General features: G+C 41.0%; 4 protein-coding genes across 5 annotated transcripts in view; 3 read left to right on the forward strand and 1 right to left on the reverse strand.

Annotated features, from left to right (window-relative positions):
- Positions 1–718: 718 nt before the first annotated feature.
- Positions 719–9,525, reverse strand: LOC130571735 (inhibin beta B chain). The gene is made up of 2 exons (XM_057362896.1): positions 8,399–9,525; positions 719–2,761 (listed from the first exon to the last, which is right to left on the reverse strand). The coding sequence occupies exons 1-2, from the start codon at positions 8,781–8,783 to the stop codon at positions 1,986–1,988; spliced, it is 1,161 nt and encodes a 386-aa protein (XP_057218879.1). The 5' UTR covers positions 8,784–9,525; the 3' UTR covers positions 719–1,985.
- Positions 9,526–11,350: 1,825 nt separating this feature from the next.
- Positions 11,351–14,495, forward strand: ralbb (v-ral simian leukemia viral oncogene homolog Bb (ras related)). The gene is made up of 5 exons (XM_057361851.1): positions 11,351–11,480; positions 12,411–12,553; positions 12,689–12,897; positions 13,243–13,420; positions 13,627–14,495. Exons 2-5 carry the CDS (start codon positions 12,440–12,442, stop codon positions 13,744–13,746), a joined length of 621 nt encoding a protein of 206 aa, XP_057217834.1. The 5' UTR covers positions 11,351–11,480; positions 12,411–12,439; the 3' UTR covers positions 13,747–14,495.
- Positions 14,496–16,391: 1,896 nt separating this feature from the next.
- LOC130571667 (carcinoembryonic antigen-related cell adhesion molecule 21-like) lies at positions 16,392–17,455 on the forward strand. Its single transcript, XM_057362789.1, has 5 exons — positions 16,392–16,581; positions 16,684–16,938; positions 17,026–17,115; positions 17,210–17,300; positions 17,383–17,455. Exons 1-5 carry the CDS (start codon positions 16,392–16,394, stop codon positions 17,423–17,425), a joined length of 669 nt encoding a protein of 222 aa, XP_057218772.1. The 3' UTR covers positions 17,426–17,455.
- Positions 17,456–19,422: 1,967 nt separating this feature from the next.
- Positions 19,423–20,092, forward strand: part of gnb4b (guanine nucleotide binding protein (G protein), beta polypeptide 4b) — a 12,083-nt gene continuing 11,413 nt past the window's right edge. Inside the window, exon 1 of one of the 2 annotated variants that reach the window (XM_057362044.1) lies at positions 19,423–19,534. The gene's annotated coding sequence lies outside the window, so the exon portion shown is untranslated. Of the gene's footprint in view, positions 19,535–19,640; positions 19,831–20,092 lie in introns of those variants that run through there. The other variant, XM_057362043.1, reaches the window with a different exon arrangement.

The following is a 20,092-nucleotide window of genomic DNA, read 5'->3' on the forward strand; positions in this document are numbered from 1 at the left end:
ACGTGTGCCGTAACGGCAGTGCTGACACATCATCAGAATAAAGAAATTCTTTCTTCTTACAGTTCACATGAATGTGTAAAAACCTTCGCAAATGTTTATATATATACTGTATATATACTGTATGCATTGTTGCTATGCTAGGGTGTTGCTATTTGGTTGCTAAGGTTTCTGTAGCTTTTAGCGTGTTGTACTGTGGTTGCTAAGGTTTTCTAGCAGGACAAAGGTAGAAACATGAACAGCACATTGCTCAGTTTTCTTGAAAAAACCTTTATTCAAGCGGGATGTTAGCATACTTAGAAACCAAAAACAAGAAAGTACACTTTAGGTACATCTTGTATACTTCGAGAAATGCAGCTTTAAACCGTTACACTACAAGTGTACTGTACTAAAGTATGATAAAGTATGCACATTTAGAAATAAAAATACACTAGTTCTAGGACTTTGTTCAGAAATGTTCCTAAAATAAAATAACCCTGAAGTAGGCCTGTATTTATTTTTTGTAAGAGTTATTCCATCACTCGTGGCATATATGGAAAATCGGTGGCTAATTCATACGAATCATTTGCGGGATTCTTATCTGCTTACGCCCCAGTGATGTTCGTGTTTAGAGATGGATCTTCACAGTGGCTTTCTTTCTAATAATTGTACGATTTTACAATTCACGTCGTACAGATTCATTCAGTAACGTTTCCCATGAGATCATGTCATTATTCTGTGACATTGTTTTGAGAGTAACACAACACAGCAGCGCTCAATGCAGAATAAGAAATTTATTTCATAACAGTTACAAAGAACAAAATATTTCAGCATTCTTTATCTTACATAAGCTGTACAGAGATGGCATGTTTTCAAATCTAAATGATCCCGGAATAGACGCTAGAAATATTAAATAGAAAACAGGAGGCAAAAAATGATGTTGATGGAAAAATATGAAATCTTCCATTTGTAACAACAACTGTAAATGGAATCCATTCTACTGTACCCTGATACATAGTTTAGGCCTCTCGCGCATTTATAAAAAGCATTTGACGAAAGAATCCGATGGCCTGGCCATCTCACAACAGCTAAAATCTTGGCCTCTTTGGTTCCATGATTCGGTCATAATACACTTCAATTGCTTTTTTATAAAAATAACTTTGTTTTTTAATTTTTGTCCAATGGCAGCTTTTCTTCCTTGTGAATAATGCAACATCAGTGCAAACATGGTAAGAACAATCCGTTCGGAGAAGAAAGCGAAAGTTTCAAGTATTGAGAAGAGTTGGAGCGGTGGAAGTGTGCGTCGTCCGGTGTGAGTCACTACTGTACATTGCATAGCTCGTGTGGCACTTATTTAAGAAGAACGGAGAGCGGGAACCTGTACCAGAACCTTCGTCGAGGCCTTTTAGTCTGCAAGTGCTATTAATTGTGCATTTACTAGTGCTATGCTGCAGCACGACGTGAACGACTGAACGCTGTATGGCAAACGCGCTCGTTTTAGTACAGTTTATTTTCAACCTGTTAAGATCCCATCATGACGAGCGTGAGACATTGATCCGGTGTTGATGTTAGAAGTGCTGGTGTTGTTTTGATGAGATGGTCAGTGCTTTTTGATTCAGTTCTGAACTGGTGTTATACGTATAAAAAGAGTCCCAAACATTTCCGACACTTCAGCTCTCGTCCGTCTACCGGTTGGTCTCCTTTGTCCCTTTGATATGGAGCTTATGGGCTGTTCACACAGAATGCGTTCTTGTGTTTTAATGCCTGTGGTTTCTCGATGCCCCTACTTTAAACAATTCGAACGCAGAAAAGTAGAAGACAAAAACGCATTCTGTGCGAAGTCTCTTACAAACCAAGACAAATGCCTCTCTCGGGCGATATTAACGAACATAAATATATGTACAAAGATTTGTGCACGCATGGTGGAGATCGGGGTGTGAGCGCAGATGATGTTTATAAATATGACTTTGACTATAATATTTTAGTATTCTCTTCAGCGAGTCCGGTACTCAAGCACATCCGCACTCTTCTACGATCATATTGGGCACATCACGCTTCACGATGTTGTATTCGTCGTCAAAGTACAGCATGGACATGGTGCTGAGTTTGGTCGGGATACAACAAGAGTTCATGGAACCCGGGCTCATGCCCCGCATGCGGTACTGATTCACCACGGCGGTGTGGAAAGACGAAGCCGAGCCCGGCACCCCGGCCATGTACGCGGGACAGTTCCCCTCGCAAAAATTCCCAAAGTATCCCGACGGGGCGATGATCCAGTCGTTCCACCCGATGAGCCGGAAGTCGATGTAGAACTGCTGGCGGCAACACAGACTGTTGCTGCCGTCGCATTCCAGGCCTCGCTTACGGATGCGATGTTTGTTGTCTGCCGCTCTCGCCTGAACCACCAGGAAGGGACGATGGGACTCGTCGGCCGCGTTCACCAGCACGGGCTGGACCCCGACGCTGTCGCAGCCCTCGCACCTCACGTCCAGATTCTGCCGTCGATCGCCCTTGGAGAAAACCAGCTGCACGGCGTCCGTCAGAGGGAAGGTGTGCCAGCCGCTGCGTTTGAGCTCCACGCGTTTCTCCACCAGGTTCCATTTGCTCCCAAAGCCCGGCTCCTGAGAATACACCTTCACCGTCACCTTCCGTCGTGAGCCCTTCTCCAGAACATTAGGCAGCACTTTGAAGTACAGCCACAGGTTGGCCTGCGTCACGTACAGGTTCTGCTTTCCCTCGTTGGAGATGACGAAAAACAAGCTGGTTTTGGAGGTCAGCAACTCATCTGAGAAGAGGAAAAAAAACATTGATTGCATTTCATCAGCTGTTATAAAAAAAAGAACATCATGTGACTGAAAGACACAGTTTTGGACATGAACATGCAGAGACTCTAATGGTGCCGTGAATGAAGCTGGGACCACTGGGATCTAAAGAACATTACATCGCATCTCCTCTTTTGTATCTCATTTAAAACAAAGTAAAACCTAACTCCAAACTCAAGACAGCCTCTTTTAAAATGTTTTTGGAATGAAAACACAAAGCCGCTTTAAGGGCCATGACATGCTTGCATTACAGCGAAAACAAATGTTGTCACAACCGGTGTTGGGCAAGTTACTTTGAAAAAGTAATTAATTACTAGTTACTAATTACATATTCAATAGTGTAATTAGATTACTGTACAAATTACTCTCTCCAAAAAGTATTTAATTACTAATTACTTTCTATATCAACCTTGATTAGTTCAGTGATTCAAGGGTAGACATGAAAGGGCTCTTTTAATTCATTCAATCAAATAATATTAAACAACATAAAGTACTCTTATTAACTGACCTGAAGTACTATTGCACACACATATATTACACAAAGTATTTAGTTTAATTACATCAGAAGTAACTGGAATTAAATTACAGAAAAAATAAGAGTAATCCCTTACTTTACTTTTTCAAGGGGAAAGTAATTAAATTACAGTAACTAACTAAACACCCAACACTGGTCACAACCAATCAAAGCGTTCCTAATGGTCTCATTTCTTTCTTGTGATTTTGGTAAGATTCACACCACCAGGCACTGTGTTCATGGTTAAAAACGGACCCCCGAGCGACCCTGGGAGATTTCTCATTGACAGTGTCGGCTATGACAGGGTTGATTTGGCCGCAAGTCCAAACGGAGTTGAGGAGGAGAGCTTCTGAGAGCACAACACAATGCTTCAAAGACTCCCAGCAATATGCACTCCCTGTGATGTCACAGGAAGTGCATGACATCACCGGCACATTCAACATACACTGATACAGTGAGAGCGTGTCGAGCGTCGTTTCAAATGTGTATAAATGTCTTTGTTCTGATGAACACAGAGGAAGATATTTGGGAGAAGTGAAGTGAAGTGAAGTGAAAGTGACCTATTAGTCAGATATGGTGACCCATACCTGAAATGTGACCTCTGCATTTAACCCATCCAGAGAGTAGTGAACACATGCACAGCAAGTGGTGAACACACGTACACCCGGAGCAGTGGGCAGCTATCCCTGCAGCGCCCGGGGAGCAAGTAGGGGTAAGGTGCCTTGCTCAAGGGCACCTCAGTCGTTACCCGCCGGCCCTGGGAATCGAACCGGCAACCTTCTGGTCACGAGTCCGACTCTCTAACCATTAGGCCACGATATTTGGGAGAATGCTTATAAGAGAATGCCCCAGAACTGTTTGCTGTCCTACATTCTTCAAAATGTCTTCTTTTGTGTTCAACAGATCAAAAAAATGATAAAGTAATTGTTCCTACTATGGAAGTCAATGGGTGTTGAGATCTGTCTGGTTACAAGCATTCTTCCAAATATCTTTCTCTGTGTTCATCAGAACAAAGACATTTATACACATTTGGAGCAACTGGAAGGTGAGGAAATGATGAGAGAATTTTCATTTTTGGGTGAAGCATCACTTCAAGTCAATTTAATACGTAGCACTTAGAAAACTAACAGCACATCTCACAACAAGCAGCAAATATTTCCCATCGCAAACTAAATATGAAATGTTTTATGAGGCTTTCTAGAATGCCTGTAAAAAAACGTCAGCCAGTTAAAGGACCGCCGGCCTCCACATAAAGAAGAAATATGATGTTTACGCGACTCTGCAGTGTAGCAATGTGAAATCTAGAGGATAAATATATCTCACGCTTCAGGAATGTGGACGAAGCATCTGCAAAACACACATGAAAGAGAATTGTTTTTCAAATAAATCCTAAAAAATCATTCTTTATGTTGAGTTATGTATTATGTATTTACATTGTGTGACAGGAATGAAATGATGCGGTGAGAGCGAGTGAGATGCATGTCTGCCGGTCACATCATGGCTCTTTTAACTGAATCCTCTTATTCTTTTAGAATGCTGAATGCGAGGTATCTTTTGTTCACTTTTTAAAAAATCTAACATTACTGGACTCTTATCTATCAAGCATCCTAGTTCACCCAAAATAACAGCTTTGGTTATACAAGAAAAAAACACAATTCTCCTTCATACAGCAACAGAACGAATGTAGATTCTGGAGGTAAAAGAATCTGGATGTGTGTGAGAAATGTTCATATTGAGATCTTTAATAATATTGACTTTTGATCGCAGACTTGACAAAGCTGAGTCTTCTAAAACGGGAGACATTTCTGCTTCTTTTTATGAAATATCTAAAAGTGAGTATTCATAGCGAACATTTCCATTTGCTCTCCTATAAATCTGACTGATGTGCACACACAAGAACGCCCTTCTGGTCCGACAGAAAGCACAATCAGCAGGTATAATTGTGAGTCAGATATACGCTTGCATAAGCGTCACAAAGTTCAGCACAACTAATCAAAACCTCCGAACTCCTGACAGTTCTCTGGCGAGCCGTTGGACCACAACAGTGGGAAAGAGAATGACAGGAAGTGGTGAAAGACAAAACTCTTGAGAGTTAAGCTGCCTGCCACTAGTGGAGCGAGACAATATTCTGACGCTACAAAACAACCTGCCCAGCATGTGTCCACCTGCACGCACAGCGGAGGTCATCTCATCTCACGTCACGGGCTTTACACTGCCATCAGCACACAGCTGGAGATGCTGAGCGATAACAACATCCTCCTAGAGCTGCTTATTCATACACGCCATGCAGGTAACTCAAAACGCCACAGTATAACCACGGACAACACCAGAGACTGCAGAAGAAAACACTCGATAGATATAAGAAATAATAAAAGATCAGTCACATCTCAATTATTTCTCATCGACGTCAATGACATTCAATGGGGAGCAAATGAAAACATCTCAGCTATTTCTCCTGAGAAAAGAGTCTCACAAATGAGGTTCAGACGAGATGTCAACAGTGTGTCAAACTGAGCTCAGATCTGCCATCAAACCTCAATATTAGTGAAGATCTCAGTATGAACTCAAACATTTCTCATCACATTGACTCAACATCCAACATCCAAATTGTTTCAACAATTACACTCTCACTGCAATAAACGACTTTCTTACTTGGTGTTTTGGTCTTGTTTTCCAGTACAAATGGCAAAAAATTCTTGAATTAAGTGGCATTTTCTTGATGAGCAAAATGACCCGTCTTGTTTTTAGACAACAAACATGAAATTTCAGTGAATCTGTGCTTAAAACAAGCAAAGAAAATCAGTCAATGGGGTAAGAAAAACAATCTTGAATTTAGTGACTAAGAAAAAGGTCAAGATTTTTTTTTATTTTTGTCTAAAAACAAGACGGGTCATTTAGCTCATCAAGAAATGCATCTTGATTGAAGAATTTTTAGCCATTTGTACTGGAAAACAAGACCAAAATACTAAGTAAGAAAGCCGTTTTATGCAGTGCTGAGACTAAGTTGAGACGCCATTGAGAACTCATCAAATCTCCTGAGCTGTGAAAGAGAGACCTCTGAACAATGACATTTTCCTAACATAACATGAGCGCTTCATTACCGGCCGGAGGGAATGGCGTCTGGGTTCAGCCCTTCGCGGAGCGCTCGGCACATTCATCATTGGCTTCTAATAGCCAGAGCGAGTGAATAATCCCTCTTGGCTCCGGTCCTCACCTGAGTCTCCACACACCATTAAGATGTCAGCCAAACCTAAAGGGACTCAATTGGCCTCTGCCAGCGCGGGGCAGAAGCATTCTTTAAGAAAACGAGATCCTCGAGAAGATTCTGGAAGTCGTCCAGCACTTCATGTCCTGAGGTCACCCTGCATCCTAATGAGACACGGAGACGGGCCAGAATCTGCGACGTGCCAGCGGGTTCGCAGCTCGCCCTCCACCAACCGCGCTTCGCGTTTCAGACTCGACGTCTTTATTAAAGCGCTGGGATTGCGAGCACAGAACGAGCATCTTATGAATTGAATTCCGTGTTTTCATTGCGAAATAAGTGTACTGAAACATATTGTGTTTGGTACTTAAAGTAAAAATGTTTACATGTTTCTGGTCTTATTGCGAACGAGTGATCAAAGCATGTTATGGAAATAACCGGAAAACCTTTCTAAATGACTCGTGCTTTTTGTTTTAGTAAAAAGGCCGACGCTCATCATTCAGTCTTCTTAAACGTCCTGCTTCGCACGGAAACGCATCCCACTACAGAACAAAATGGGTTGAGGAAGTTGACTTCGTTCTGTGTTTTGTAAAACCTTTAAACAACCCCTAACAAAAATCTATCAACCGCTAACCTGGCACGGTCAGAACCGACACCGGCCGCCCCATCCTTCCACCAGGCAGCGATTGAGCAATCTGGCAGCTACATGTGTGGCACCGTTGGTCATTTCAAGTCTCCATCATTTTGCTAAATTGTTCCTGGTCTTGTCTGGGTGCCAGTCTCAGTTTGGCAGCCACCGGCTCAGATGTTTCTTTTGAGCGAGCAGAGAGAGCCACCGGCTCAACGGGCCACAGAAAAACACAGCACAAAGGGTCAGAGGCTCAGGTCTGCAGGGAGACCCGCTGGCTTCTCTGTGTGCACTGGCTTTCAGTGACCGTGTTCCAAACGCTGCTCTTCTTGCAGTCTTGTGGCCTTCATTCCACCACGACTCTTGGGTGTCCTGTTTTTCATTTGATTCACGAAGGTGCTGCCGAACGCCCCGCAATACACACTTTTGCTAGACTACCGCATAGCGCCCTAAAGTCCGTGTGACCCTTTAAACAGTGTAATCAGATGTTACAGGTACACTGAAATACACTAACTACTGTGTATTAAAAGCTAAAGCTGAAAGGCTCGATAACAGGTTTTTTTAACGTTAAAGTCACCATAAACCAACATTTTGCACCGTTCAACAGCATTCACTTGTATTTCGGGGGAAAGAAAATATTCGGCGAGAAAACAGTAGCGGTCCTTGAATGTCTTCCGTGGGAATTGTTTAACCAGAATGGAGCCCTTTTTTCCAAAAGCCAATATAGTTAACCAAACGTGTCAAATAAAGGTCTCACGAAACACTCAGCACTTCTTAGCTCTGATCTCCTTCCTCTCCGAAATCTGACACAGCTCCTCAGCTCGGGATCTCAGATGAATCATGGTGAACTAAAGGTGATGTGATGTGTCATTTCAGTGAGATCCCTGAAAACGGAGAAACACAACGTCTCACTTCACTACTGTAGGACACATTTAAAACCATAATCCAAGACTAGATTTCTGATCTCATCTGTTGACTTTATATTTGGCTTTAGTTTTATTCTTTAAAAGACTGAATGTATGTACTGATGTGTAAAACGCTAGTTTATAATGAAACATGAAAAGGTTTTGAGGAGCATTGGATCTTTATTCTTTAACTGTCCTGCATCAGAACGCAACACTTTCTTTGGAAAACAGAGCAGAGTCCCGGGGCTAGTTGCCACGAGCACCCTCTTGACAGTCTCCCCAACATCAACCGAGCACTTTTATTTCATTACCACCCAGCAATTCAACTGAAGCTTGGAGAGACACACACACCTGTCTCGGCGAAACTGATGATTTCCGAAGTTTCCTCCTCCACCTCGTTCGAGGACGCGCCGTGCCCGTCCACGTTCGGGATCTCCACTCTCCCGTCCGCGCGCACTTTCCCAGCGTGGAGCTTCTTGAGCGCCGTCACCATGGCCGCCTTCGGGATGGGGTGCGTGATGTTGGGTCTGTTCCTCATCTGTAACCGACTCAGAATGTGTCTTTTCACCGCCTCCAAGAAGCCCACATCCACCCGTGGGGTTCCGTCCGTCTGGCTGAGCCCGCAGGACGCGCAGCTCGCGGTGATGCTCGGGTGTTCGGTGTCCGGTGCCGGTGTGCAGCAGATCGCGAGGATGAAGCACACGAAATAAAGCACTTGAAACGGCAACCTTTTCATTTTAAACGCAATTTCCCGAAGCAACGTGACTTAGTACGCGTGTGTGGAGATGAAAGCGACGAAGTCCGTATCCGCTTTCCGATACAAAGTGAATGAAAGAGTTAAAAAATGGTCAAGCTGTAACATCCAGTCATAAAGCGTTAGAGGTTTGGTCCGTATTTTACGAGTTAAACTCAAATCAAAAGCAATAAATCCTTGAAATGCCTCGGAAAGGTTTCTGATGTTGAATCGTGTCTTTGGCCACTCCGTGGTGCGCTCGGTACAAATTTGAGCGATATCGAAGTGAGAGCTTCCCGTTATATCATCCAAATGTCACAAAGTTGATTTATAAAAACAAATGATTAAGAACGTAAGCAGAGGACCCTCTGATGTGTCCACGTTTACCGCCGCGAATGCGCATAAGCCCTGTGCGTCATGACATAACTAAAATCTCCACATTAACGCATTTAAAACCCCTACGGACTAAAAAGGAAACCTGCTGAGGTCTGTCCTTATTTCTTTACGCTCCTTTGTCAAAATTATCCATGATGAACGGAAGCGATTGAATACAAACCAGAGAAGACGTCTAATATTGCAACAATGTTTCCAAATGGTCATGCGCCGTTTTCTTTATATTAGCACTTTAATTGAAGGTCCCGTCCTCCGTCGTTGAACATTTTGACTTCCAGAGTACGTTTTTCACACCCTTCTTCTTCATAGTTCTTGGAGCGCGAGATGGTCTTTGGGGACTTGGGCTTTTTTCCCTAGCGCACACACACATTGTGTCGCTCAGGGTCTCTGGAAAGTTTTTATACAGGAGGAGAGAACCACGTGGCTCCAGTGGGTTGTAAAGGCTGAGAAACCTCAGTTTGATTTGCAGGGAAAATGTGCGGCACTAATGGACCTGAACTCGTATGCTCAACTGGTTTGTACATTTCTGTGAATGTTCTCTACAGATTTTTACTTGAGCTTAAAGGAAATAAATATTAAAGCGTGTTTTTGAAATGCAAAACAGCACTAGCGCCAATGTAGAAAATCATGAGTAGAAAATGAATGAATCTCTGTAGATCAATAAGTAAATACGTTATTACATTAAACGATTTATTGATGAGCAGGAGCCGAAGAATGGCACTTAATATCAAACTCTCACAACGCAACACTATCTGACGTAGCCTATTACTTTATTAACGTCTATGTCACGATACTTGTTTTGAAACGAAGCAATAGATTTATTTATAAAAGCGGTTTTCCAAACGTACTTCACCAAAAGGTCGTAGATTCTTTGTGAATTAAACGGTCATGTCTGAAAGAGTTGTAAAACACTGCCCCCATCTGGCAAAACTAGAATTTACAAAAGAACAAGCCTTTCTTGCATTTTAAGTTGCAATAAAATAAATTTGCAACAGGCTACACACAGCATAACATGTAAAGAGTGCAAACGTGATACAGAAAACAGCACAATGACATAAATAAGTAAATAAAAAACCCGACATGCGCCATGCAGAGCTTTTATATAACTAAATTGTATACAAATGCAGGCTCCTGAGTTGAATTATGGGATTGACAACAAAGCAGAGGCCTCAAAGCTACAGTGATCTGTCAATGTGACCAGCATCGGACAGATAATTAACAACTGACTGGACTTAACAACTCCCTTTCAACTAAACTGAGAGTGGTCAAATGCTTTTGTGTTTATTAGATAACTAATACAGAATGACATCAAAATGTAGCCCTATACATGAGAGAAAGCAAATAATGAGCCTTTTGAAAATTATTAGTTTTCACGGCGTTCCTATTAGAAAAGTTTAGAAATCAGATACATAAAAAACTGTTAAAAGCACAGCCACGTTTACATTTCTAAACTTATTTCAATGGTTTACGATGTACGCAGAGTACAAGTTCAGTTGCATCACATCTCAATAGTTATAGCCTACTTTAAAGTTAATGGTTGTCATAATGAAATGTGAAATCCATTATTTGTGCCTGTTATTCGTGAGAATCCACTAGATGGCATCATGTTCAGGTCAAGACAACACAGGCGACAGAATAAATAACCACGTTGCAGTAGTCGAGAATAAAACACAGACATGTAGAGATTGTTTCTCAGATTTATTTGATTCATCGAACAAAACATCCAAGGTAATTTACGTATTAATAAAAACGTATGTTTTTCACTCTGGAAATGGCTTTTTCTGTTTTTAGACAAAAATTTTAGACATTTTCAAAGATAAAAGATGTTCTTTTATTACTCCGTTAAAACCGTTACAGCAGTAAAACATGGTGTATGTGATATAGTAAAACAAATAACACTGCCGTGCATTATTAGTATGAAATAGCAGTATATAGTCATAAAGTACAGACCCATTGTTTTGATTTTTCACAGGATTTTAAAGTGCACGAGGTGTTGTGATCATGTGCAAAATAAATCAGTTTATTATAATATCAATATATAATTTATTATTCATAATCATACAAGTGGTTAACATGACAGTGTATTCATTATCATAAAAACTCGGAACTTGCGCAAGATAATCGAAATATCCATATATGGTGTCGTGACGTCACATCCGTGTCATTTTCCTCATTGAATATCCGGTAGGTGGGGCCGTGCAGCTGTAAGTTACAGGAGTAGAGGAATTGATCCCGGGTGAAAGAATTATGTTTTAATCGATTATAAGCGTGAATTAAGCACAAGGTTCTTCGGAGACCTAACTTGCAGTGAGTAACGCGCAATTATTTGCATTCTTTAAGATGTTTTAAACTGTTTCAGCGGACGACAGATGTGTACGTTACTTCTTGAGAATTTCCTCGGATGAAGCGTCCCTCTTTCTCTTTGTGGAAAACTATTGTGATCGATGGTTCGGAGATCCAATAAGAAGGAGAGTAGACCAGGACCCGTGCCTCTGGTGGTACGATTGGCCAATCAAGAACCAGAGGAGGCGGGATCACATGTATAACACGAGGAAGGGGTGGTGTCCCGCTTAGAGATCAAAAAGTGAAAAACACTTTTAACAGCCGATTTAAACGTTCTGTTTTTTTATTCATTAAAAGCACGTGTTGTTCTTTTCTGTAGTTTGCTGAAAATTACACCCTATTGCTTCTGTTTCCGTACTATAAAGTACTTTCATAGTAGGCTACAGTAATGGTGTCAGGCGGTATTTTATAGTTAACGTTATCAGATTCATAGACTTCGCATGCGCACTTCAAACTAGTTTAAAGATAATACCGTTTGATGATTCATAGATCATGTTTAAAATAAAATAACATTAGTCACTGGGCAGTATTATTGTACAGTAAACTGAAAGTACTGCAGTAAATGTATGATGATATTATAAAGGTATACAGTTAATATGTTGCATTTGTTCAAAAATCCAATGCCTTCGTTGGTAAAGAAGGTGTATGGTCAAAACAGATGTCGACTCTTGACAGTTTGAGGCTGGGTATTATAAGAGTTTATAACAGGATCTGTCAATAGTTAAACCGGACTCGACCTTAAATGAATGAGTCAAATCAACGGGTATTTTTATAGCTCGTGATTTCTGCATTGAGTGCAGAGACAGAGAATCATTGAGGTGACTTAACAGATTGTTGTGGCATCTCTGCTGTGTTTCATGTATGTGTTTTGTTTGTTTCTGTGTACCCTCGCAGTCGTCTACTCTGCTGGAAACACTCAAGTCATGGCAGCGAATAAGAATAAAAATCAAAGTTCCCTTGTGCTGCACAAGGTCATCATGGTGGGCAGCGGCGGTGTTGGAAAGTCTGCCCTCACGCTGCAGTTCATGTATGATGAGGTGACGCATCACATAGACTCACAGACTAAACTTTCCTTTCTAATGCAATGACATTCAGCCCTTTAATCAAATCTGAACTTACATGAACGTCTTTCTTAATGTTGATTTATTTCTCAAATTTGCTTTTTCCCTTAGTTTGTGGAGGACTATGAACCCACCAAGGCTGACAGTTACAGAAAGAAGGTGGTCCTGGATGGAGAGGAGGTACAGATAGATATTCTAGATACGGCAGGGCAGGAGGATTACGCCGCTATCCGAGATAACTACTTCCGCAGCGGAGAAGGGTTTCTTCTGCTGTTCTCCATCACCGAGTCTGAATCCTTCAGCGCTACTTCAGACTTCAGGTGGGATTGTGCTCTTCATTTTCGTGCTGTTTTTGTGGGTCATCCTAGGCCGATCAGAATCTCGGTTCTCAGAAAGGAGAAAATCATGTTGTCATTTCTGTGGCATCCTGCTCGCAGCGGGCCACACGAGTGAAACTGTAAAGCTTTCTTTCATTTGCAACAGCAGTAACATGTTACGTGTGTTTATTATGAGATAATAAGATCCGGTGACTGAAAGGAAATACTGAACAATCCATCGGAATTGTAACCAAAATTCAACAAACATATTTTTTAATTGTAATGGCGCATTAAAATGACGGCCAGCAAACGTGTGCGTGTGGTGTGAATGTGTTGTGTTGTCCACAGAGAGCAGATCCTGAGAGTGAAAGCGGAAGAAGATAAAGTGCCTCTGTTATTGGTGGGAAATAAGTCGGATCTGGAGGACAGACGGCAGGTGTCTGCAGACGAAGCTCGAGCAAAAGCAGACGAGTGGTCGGTCCAGTATGTGGAAACATCAGCCAAGACTCGAGCAAATGTTGATAAGGTTCCGTACATTCCACATCCTATCGGAATAGAATTTATAGTTACAGAATATATGATCCGAGTTGCATTGTGCATTTTTCAAACCGTGTAAGAAAGAAAGTTGTGTCATTGATTGTAATCTGTGAAGAATGTTTGCTTTCAAAATCTATGTCATGTGGAGAATGTCTGATGCTTTAGGGATTTAAAAATCATGTTGTTGTTGTTCAGGTGTTCTTTGATCTGATGCGGGAGGTGAGGGCTAAAAAGATGTCCGAGACTAAAGAGAAGAACGGAAAGAAAAGTGGCAAGAAGAAGAAGAGTCTGAAGGAGAGATGTGTGCTCCTCTGAGACGCTCAAACTCTTGATTCTCACTTCAAGTTTTCCAAACTGAGCCGATGGTATGGACCACGAGGAGACCGCTTCTGTCTCCTCCGTCATTCTTGTTGCCAAGTACAATCAAAGCAGAAGATGTGATGCGCTGCTGCTGTCATAATCTACCCGCAGAACTCTTCAACACATTTGAAATGTTCCTCAGGGCTTCCAGCGTGTCAGTCACTAAACATTCTGGAATATTCAGACCGTGTCACATTTCTAATGTCAGCTTCACACTCATCCGTTATTGAAATGGAGGCTGTTGGTACCAGCCCACGAACACAAGGAATATTTCTTCTTCTTCTTTTTAGTAGCCTGTGAAACACAAACTGAATGATTAAATTGGTCCCGATGTAAATAACATACGTTGTTTCACGAGAAACATTGCTCTGCTTGTGTTTCATGAATCTATTCTTTTTGTACCTTGAAATGACCACTAGCACATTCGCTTTTTATTTCATATACTCTATTTAATCTTCATGGAGCAATATTGAATGCATGCATTATTGTGTATTCTTTTAAAAGCAATAATGCATTGTTGTGTATTGAGAGATAAGATTTGATAAAAGCTGCGTCATTGAAAGAAATACATTCGTGTTGATTAAACAATGGTGATTCACTATTATTCCAAAACAAAGTTCAGATGAGCATATTTTTGTAATCAGATCGCTTATCTGTGTGTCGGTTTCACTGATTTTTCTACCAAATAAACCTCTGAATTTTGTTATGAATCTCTTTTGTCTGAAAGTGATGTAACTGGAAAAGCATTCCTGTTTGTGGGATTTGATGACCTCCGGAGTTCTGACAAAGGAGCAGCAGCGAGACCGTAGCGATTTAATGTAGCCGGGGGGGGGGGGGGGGGGGGGGGGGGGGATGGGTAATGGGTCACCTTGATTTTGAAGATGAGAAAGCATCTATTCACTACTTAACACCCCACTGTAAAAACACAAACTTCTGTTTGACTTTTTTACGCACGCACACAAAAATCTGTAGAGAATTTTAGACTATAGTGTTCAGTGCAGCATGATATTCACAGTGCTTTTGTGTTTCAAGTTGTTAAAGCAACACTTTGCAGTTTTTCGACCTTAAAATAATGTGTCTAAAATTATTTTAGTGGTATAACAACCCTTAAATGGACGAATTCTACTGCCTCTGCTACCTGAGCAGCCTTGTATTGCGCTGGCCATGGGGAAGCTTATATGGCGACATTAATTACAACACTGGTAACAGACAATAGCCCTTTTCACAATGACGTCACTTAACTTCCGCCTTTTTGCAAAGTAGTGTATCATAACATCCGTCTTGCAACAAACAAGAAGAAGAAGAACTTCCGTTTTGCCGTCGCGCTGGACTTTAACAACAGTGAGAAAAAAACTGACAGAACACGTATTCAAGTACTTATCCTAGCACCTTCGCTAACACAAAAAGAAAAACAAAACACTTACTTTCATAATCAAACAGGTACTGTTCAACGAAGAATTTGTGTCCTTTCTCTAGCTTTGATCTTGTCGTTAGCGAAAATTTGTCTGCAAGACGTTGTACATCATCTAGACGTATTTGTGGCAGATGTGCAAGCCACTTGGTAAACTCCATTCTGAGGCGCTAGCGGAAGTAACTTCTTGAGTTTTACTGGCGGTTAGCAAATCAGCTTATAAGTGCATTACCGCCACCTTATGAACTGGAGTGCTAGCGGAAGTAATGATACACTGCTTCGCGGCAGAACGGAAGATGCGTGACGTCATGTGAAAAGGGCGTATTGCGCTTCTCAACCACATGGGGGAACCCGTGAGCAAAAGTTCTAAAGTGTCGCTTTAAGAAAATGACCGTATTGGTTTGATCAGCAGGGAGACACCTGAGAGAGTCTCATGTAATAACGTCTGCAATGATTTCATTCTTTAAGTGTGTGTGTGTGTGGTGAGGATTGTGCTAAAAGTGTGTGGACATCTTGATTCCGCGATAAGACAAAGTCACAAACGACGTCATTTCCTCACTTGATGTTGCTGTGAATTTCCTGTTTTATAAATAGTGATTATTATTAAGCACCCTGATAGTACACATACATCTGGTTTACGTCTATTTGACGTCTGCATTTACATCTGCAAGACATCTACAATACATCGTTTGCTCATCTGCAATACGTCTCGGAGATGTCTGCTGTCAGACGTCATATAGACATCTAGAAGATGTCTGTAAGATGTTTATGATTTAGAATGGATGTACAACAGCTCTTTCTAAGATGTTTAGCAGATGTTTTTAAGCAGCAGATCTCCAGATCTTTAGCAGACGTATTACAGACGTTCAGACGTCTCCGAGACGTATTGCAGATGAGCAAACTATGTATTTAAGATGTCTTGCAGATGTAAATGCAGACGTCAAATAGATGTAAACCAGATTGATTGTGCTATCTGGGCAGCAGCGTGTTTCACAAGCGTGTGTGGTGAGATGTTCTTCAGAGGCTGAAGTTAGTCTGAGCAGAAACTGACATGTGTCCCATAAAAACATATTGATTTCTCTTCTGTGTCTGAAAGGTCAGATTCATTCTTTATGCTTTATATTTGTGTGTGGTGTGATAGATTTGTAGAGTTTCAGACGAATGACTGATGAGGTATTGAGTGTGAGTCATGACTGATGTGATCTGTGCGCTCAGCTCCAGATGCAGTCCACCCCTCAGATCTCCATCACATCCAGACTCATGGAGACAGAAATCTGATCATGAGAGCAAACATATCGACACGCGCTCACTTCACAAATACAGAAGCTCGACTCAGAGACCTGACAGTGTTCTAAAACATTTTACTGTTTATGTCACAGGTCATTATTATTTGGTGATTTAATTCATTTTTACTCGACACATCTGATGCAGGTGTCCACAGAGAAGGAATGAGATACTGTAACTGTTTTGATCTGTTGTAGATCTTCAGGTGAATGCAGATGTTGACAGGGTGACTGAAGGTCAGAAGGTCACGCTCACCTGTCACACCAGCTGTCCTGCAAACACACAATCCTTCATCTGGTTGAAGAACAAGAACACACAAGGTTTGGATCTTCAGCGCTTCAGAAATCAACTGTGTTTTGACCCGGTCAGCCGTGAACATACGGGCAGATATTCCTGTGCTCTCAGACACTATAAATCATTCTCATCTGCTGAGAGATTCCTCGATGTCTCCTGTGAGTAAACACAACACACCACTGAACAGAGATTTACACCGAAGCGTTAACGAGTTGTGTGAGACAGTTTTCCTCTGAATGCTGCAGATGCTTCAAGAATCACAACAGTGTCATCAGTGAGATCTTTAGAGACGCGTGCCGTGACTCTGACCTACAACACACTCTCACCACTGCCAGGTTTGACTTTGACTTCATTTTCTTTCAGTTTTGGATTAGTGATGACATCACAACAGAACGACTGAAAGCATGTTTTGTTTTATTCTTTGTTCAGATGTGATGATTGACAGCACTGGAATCATCCTTCTCTCGTCTCTACTGGTTCTTCTGACGCTGATGCTGATTGGTGCGGCTGTATGGAGGAGGTGAGTCTTGATCATCTTCATTACATCACTTCCTGTTGTCACATCAACATGTCTGATGTCATGTTTTTGTCCAAAACCTCAGACGTCGTGAAGGAAACGAGTCACAGGTACAAAGGTGCACTTAAACTTTACAGTAACTTTTCAAATGAACAGCAGGATATTTGACAGATCTGTTTGAAATCATATTGTTCAGAAGTATTGAACCTATGAAACCTACTGAGTGAAATGGAATATACGAAATGTTGTTTCATATGTGACTATCTGAAGTGTCTTGTTCAGAATGATGCTTTGTACGCAAATGTTGGAGCACTGGCGGAGACCGGTAATCTGCGGAAGAGAGAAGAGTCTGATGTTCATTTCAGTCAAACTGTGTGTGTGTGTGTGTGTGTGTGTGTGTGTGTGTGTGTGTGTGTGTGTGCGTGTGTGCGTGTGTGCGTGTGCGCGTGTGCGTGTGTGCGTGCGTGTGTCTTGTTATATAAAGTCTGGTGAGAAGTAGAAATAAAAAATGAAGGTGTAATAATTAACACACATTTTAGTAGAAGACTGATCATTTAGGTTTAGTTTGGGTTGTTTCTGTCGAAAGGCTCTGGTAGAATGAGTTTATGTGAATGATGGGCTACTACGCTGTTTCTCCTCCCCTGACGTCACCATTTGTGACGGTTACCATGACAACCACTAGCCTCCCCCAGAGATACATCCAAGCATAAATGTAGCTCTGAGTTTGCTTTTACACTGCATAGATCTGTACCTGTTTATAGCTTTTCTTTCATTAATTCAGTACTGTTTCATATTCTTTCAAATGATTGTGCATGGTTTGTCTATATTTGCTTTAAAAAGGTTAACATAAATAAACAAATAAAAACACATTACCATGCATCAACCATTGATTTCAATATTTAAACTACTATTTTCAAAACTTTTAGCCTGAATAAATTGTTTTGAGTCTTAGATTGTATTAACGATATATTTTGATATAATCCATCAAATATTTTATTGGTTTCCTTTTTATCATTATTTTGCTCCTTTGTGTTAGAAATTCAATTATGGTTATGTGCTAGTGTTTGAGACAATACAGAAAGCCGGGTTTAAACGGGTTTTATCTCTATATGAAACACATCTATTTATAGTTCCTGCTGTGTCTGTTTTTAGAACACAAGCTATTGATGTTCCGCTGCCTCCATGCAGGGGTCTGGACCTCATCTTCTCTTCAGGCTCCAGTCGTTGTGACTGTTGCTTACTGTTATGTCTTGTCAGGAATGTTTTTATGTTGTTATGTTGCATGATAAATAAGGTTCTTTCAAGAAAGGTGTCTGCTAAATAATTATAATAATAGTAAAAATAATTGTGAATGTTTGATATATTTTCAATTATGGCATTACTTCATATCATGTAACAAATCAAATATCAATTGAATGCAATATTTCAGTTTTTTTGTTGACGTAAACGTAAAGTAAATTTTAAAGTAAAATTACATTTATGCAGTTACTATAACTTATAGTATATGTATATTCCAGCAAATTGGTTAAAGTGATGTTGATTTTCTTAACATTAATATCTGATGCGGTCCGAGAGGTTGTGGCTGAACGTCCTGAAAGAGCTCATGTGATCTTTTAACATCTTTTAACTGCACATCATTGATTCTTCACCCGCTGTTTACTCTCATTGATGTCATTAAATATTCAACATGGCCAGATGTGACTCTATCTTAGTTCACTTCAAACCTCAGGATATGAAAACATTTACACATCATTTATACACTTCAGTTTCATCAAATTATACCATAAATATGTTTTTTATTGCTCTTGACGTGACATACAACTGTAATTCAATGTGAATTGTGTTTTATTCTTTATTATGCATTTTTGTTCAATGCAAGGTTCAATGATTTATCCATCTATCATTCTTTTTGTTTATCTATCTATGCCATACATTGTGCATTTAAAGTACATTTTACCCCCTAAGTCACACAGCAATGCCGATGAGATAAATATTCGATCATCTGAGAGCTGCAACTGTAACTTTTCATAATAAAGTTCAGAGTAACGCCACTAAAATAAAACCTTTCATCAGTCTGCGCGTGCGCGTGCGCGTGCGCGAGCGGATATGTTTCCTGTTTCTCCTGCAGGCGCTTTGTTGAGCAGCTGACGGAGCGCACAATTCATCTGCGGGGGGACACCACCCGACAAACAACCTCACTTTAACTACATTTATACTCAAAAAACGACCATTCACAGGTATATTATGTTTTCTTGTATATATACTTGTTATAGAAGTAGACTTGTGTTTTTAAATGATGTTGTTAGGCTTTCACGGACAGATGTGGTGAGGTTCACCCCTCCGCCGCGTCTGTTGCCATGTTCCCGGTTTCTTTATGGGTGTGGTGACGAATATATTTCTGGCGAAAACCGACTAAAGCTCGCGCGAAGAGGTGTGTGGAGCTCTTCAAATGTTTTAAAATTACGTTGACGTCCATTTATTTGCGCCATTGTCAACATGCGAGGCGTGTAAAAGCGGTTGAACTGTGAATCAGGTGAGGAATGTTGTGTCTCTCTTTACCTTTCTGTTTCCTGCTCGTGAAATGTGACGTGTGATGCACGGATAGAGACTGCTGCAGGGTATGGTTGCGCTTTGGAGGTTAATGATGGATGAAATATTGTCTGGCAGTTTATTCATGAAAACACAATCAGTTGATAAACGTGAAGTAGCAACAGGAGGCCGGAGAGAGAGAGAGAGAGAGAGAGAGAGCGATGGGGAGAGAGAGAGAGAGAGAGAGAGAGAGAGAGAGAGAGAGA

This window comes from Triplophysa rosa, linkage group LG20 (genome assembly GCF_024868665.1).
Source record: "Triplophysa rosa linkage group LG20, Trosa_1v2, whole genome shotgun sequence".
NCBI lineage: Eukaryota > Metazoa > Chordata > Actinopteri > Cypriniformes > Nemacheilidae > Triplophysa > Triplophysa rosa.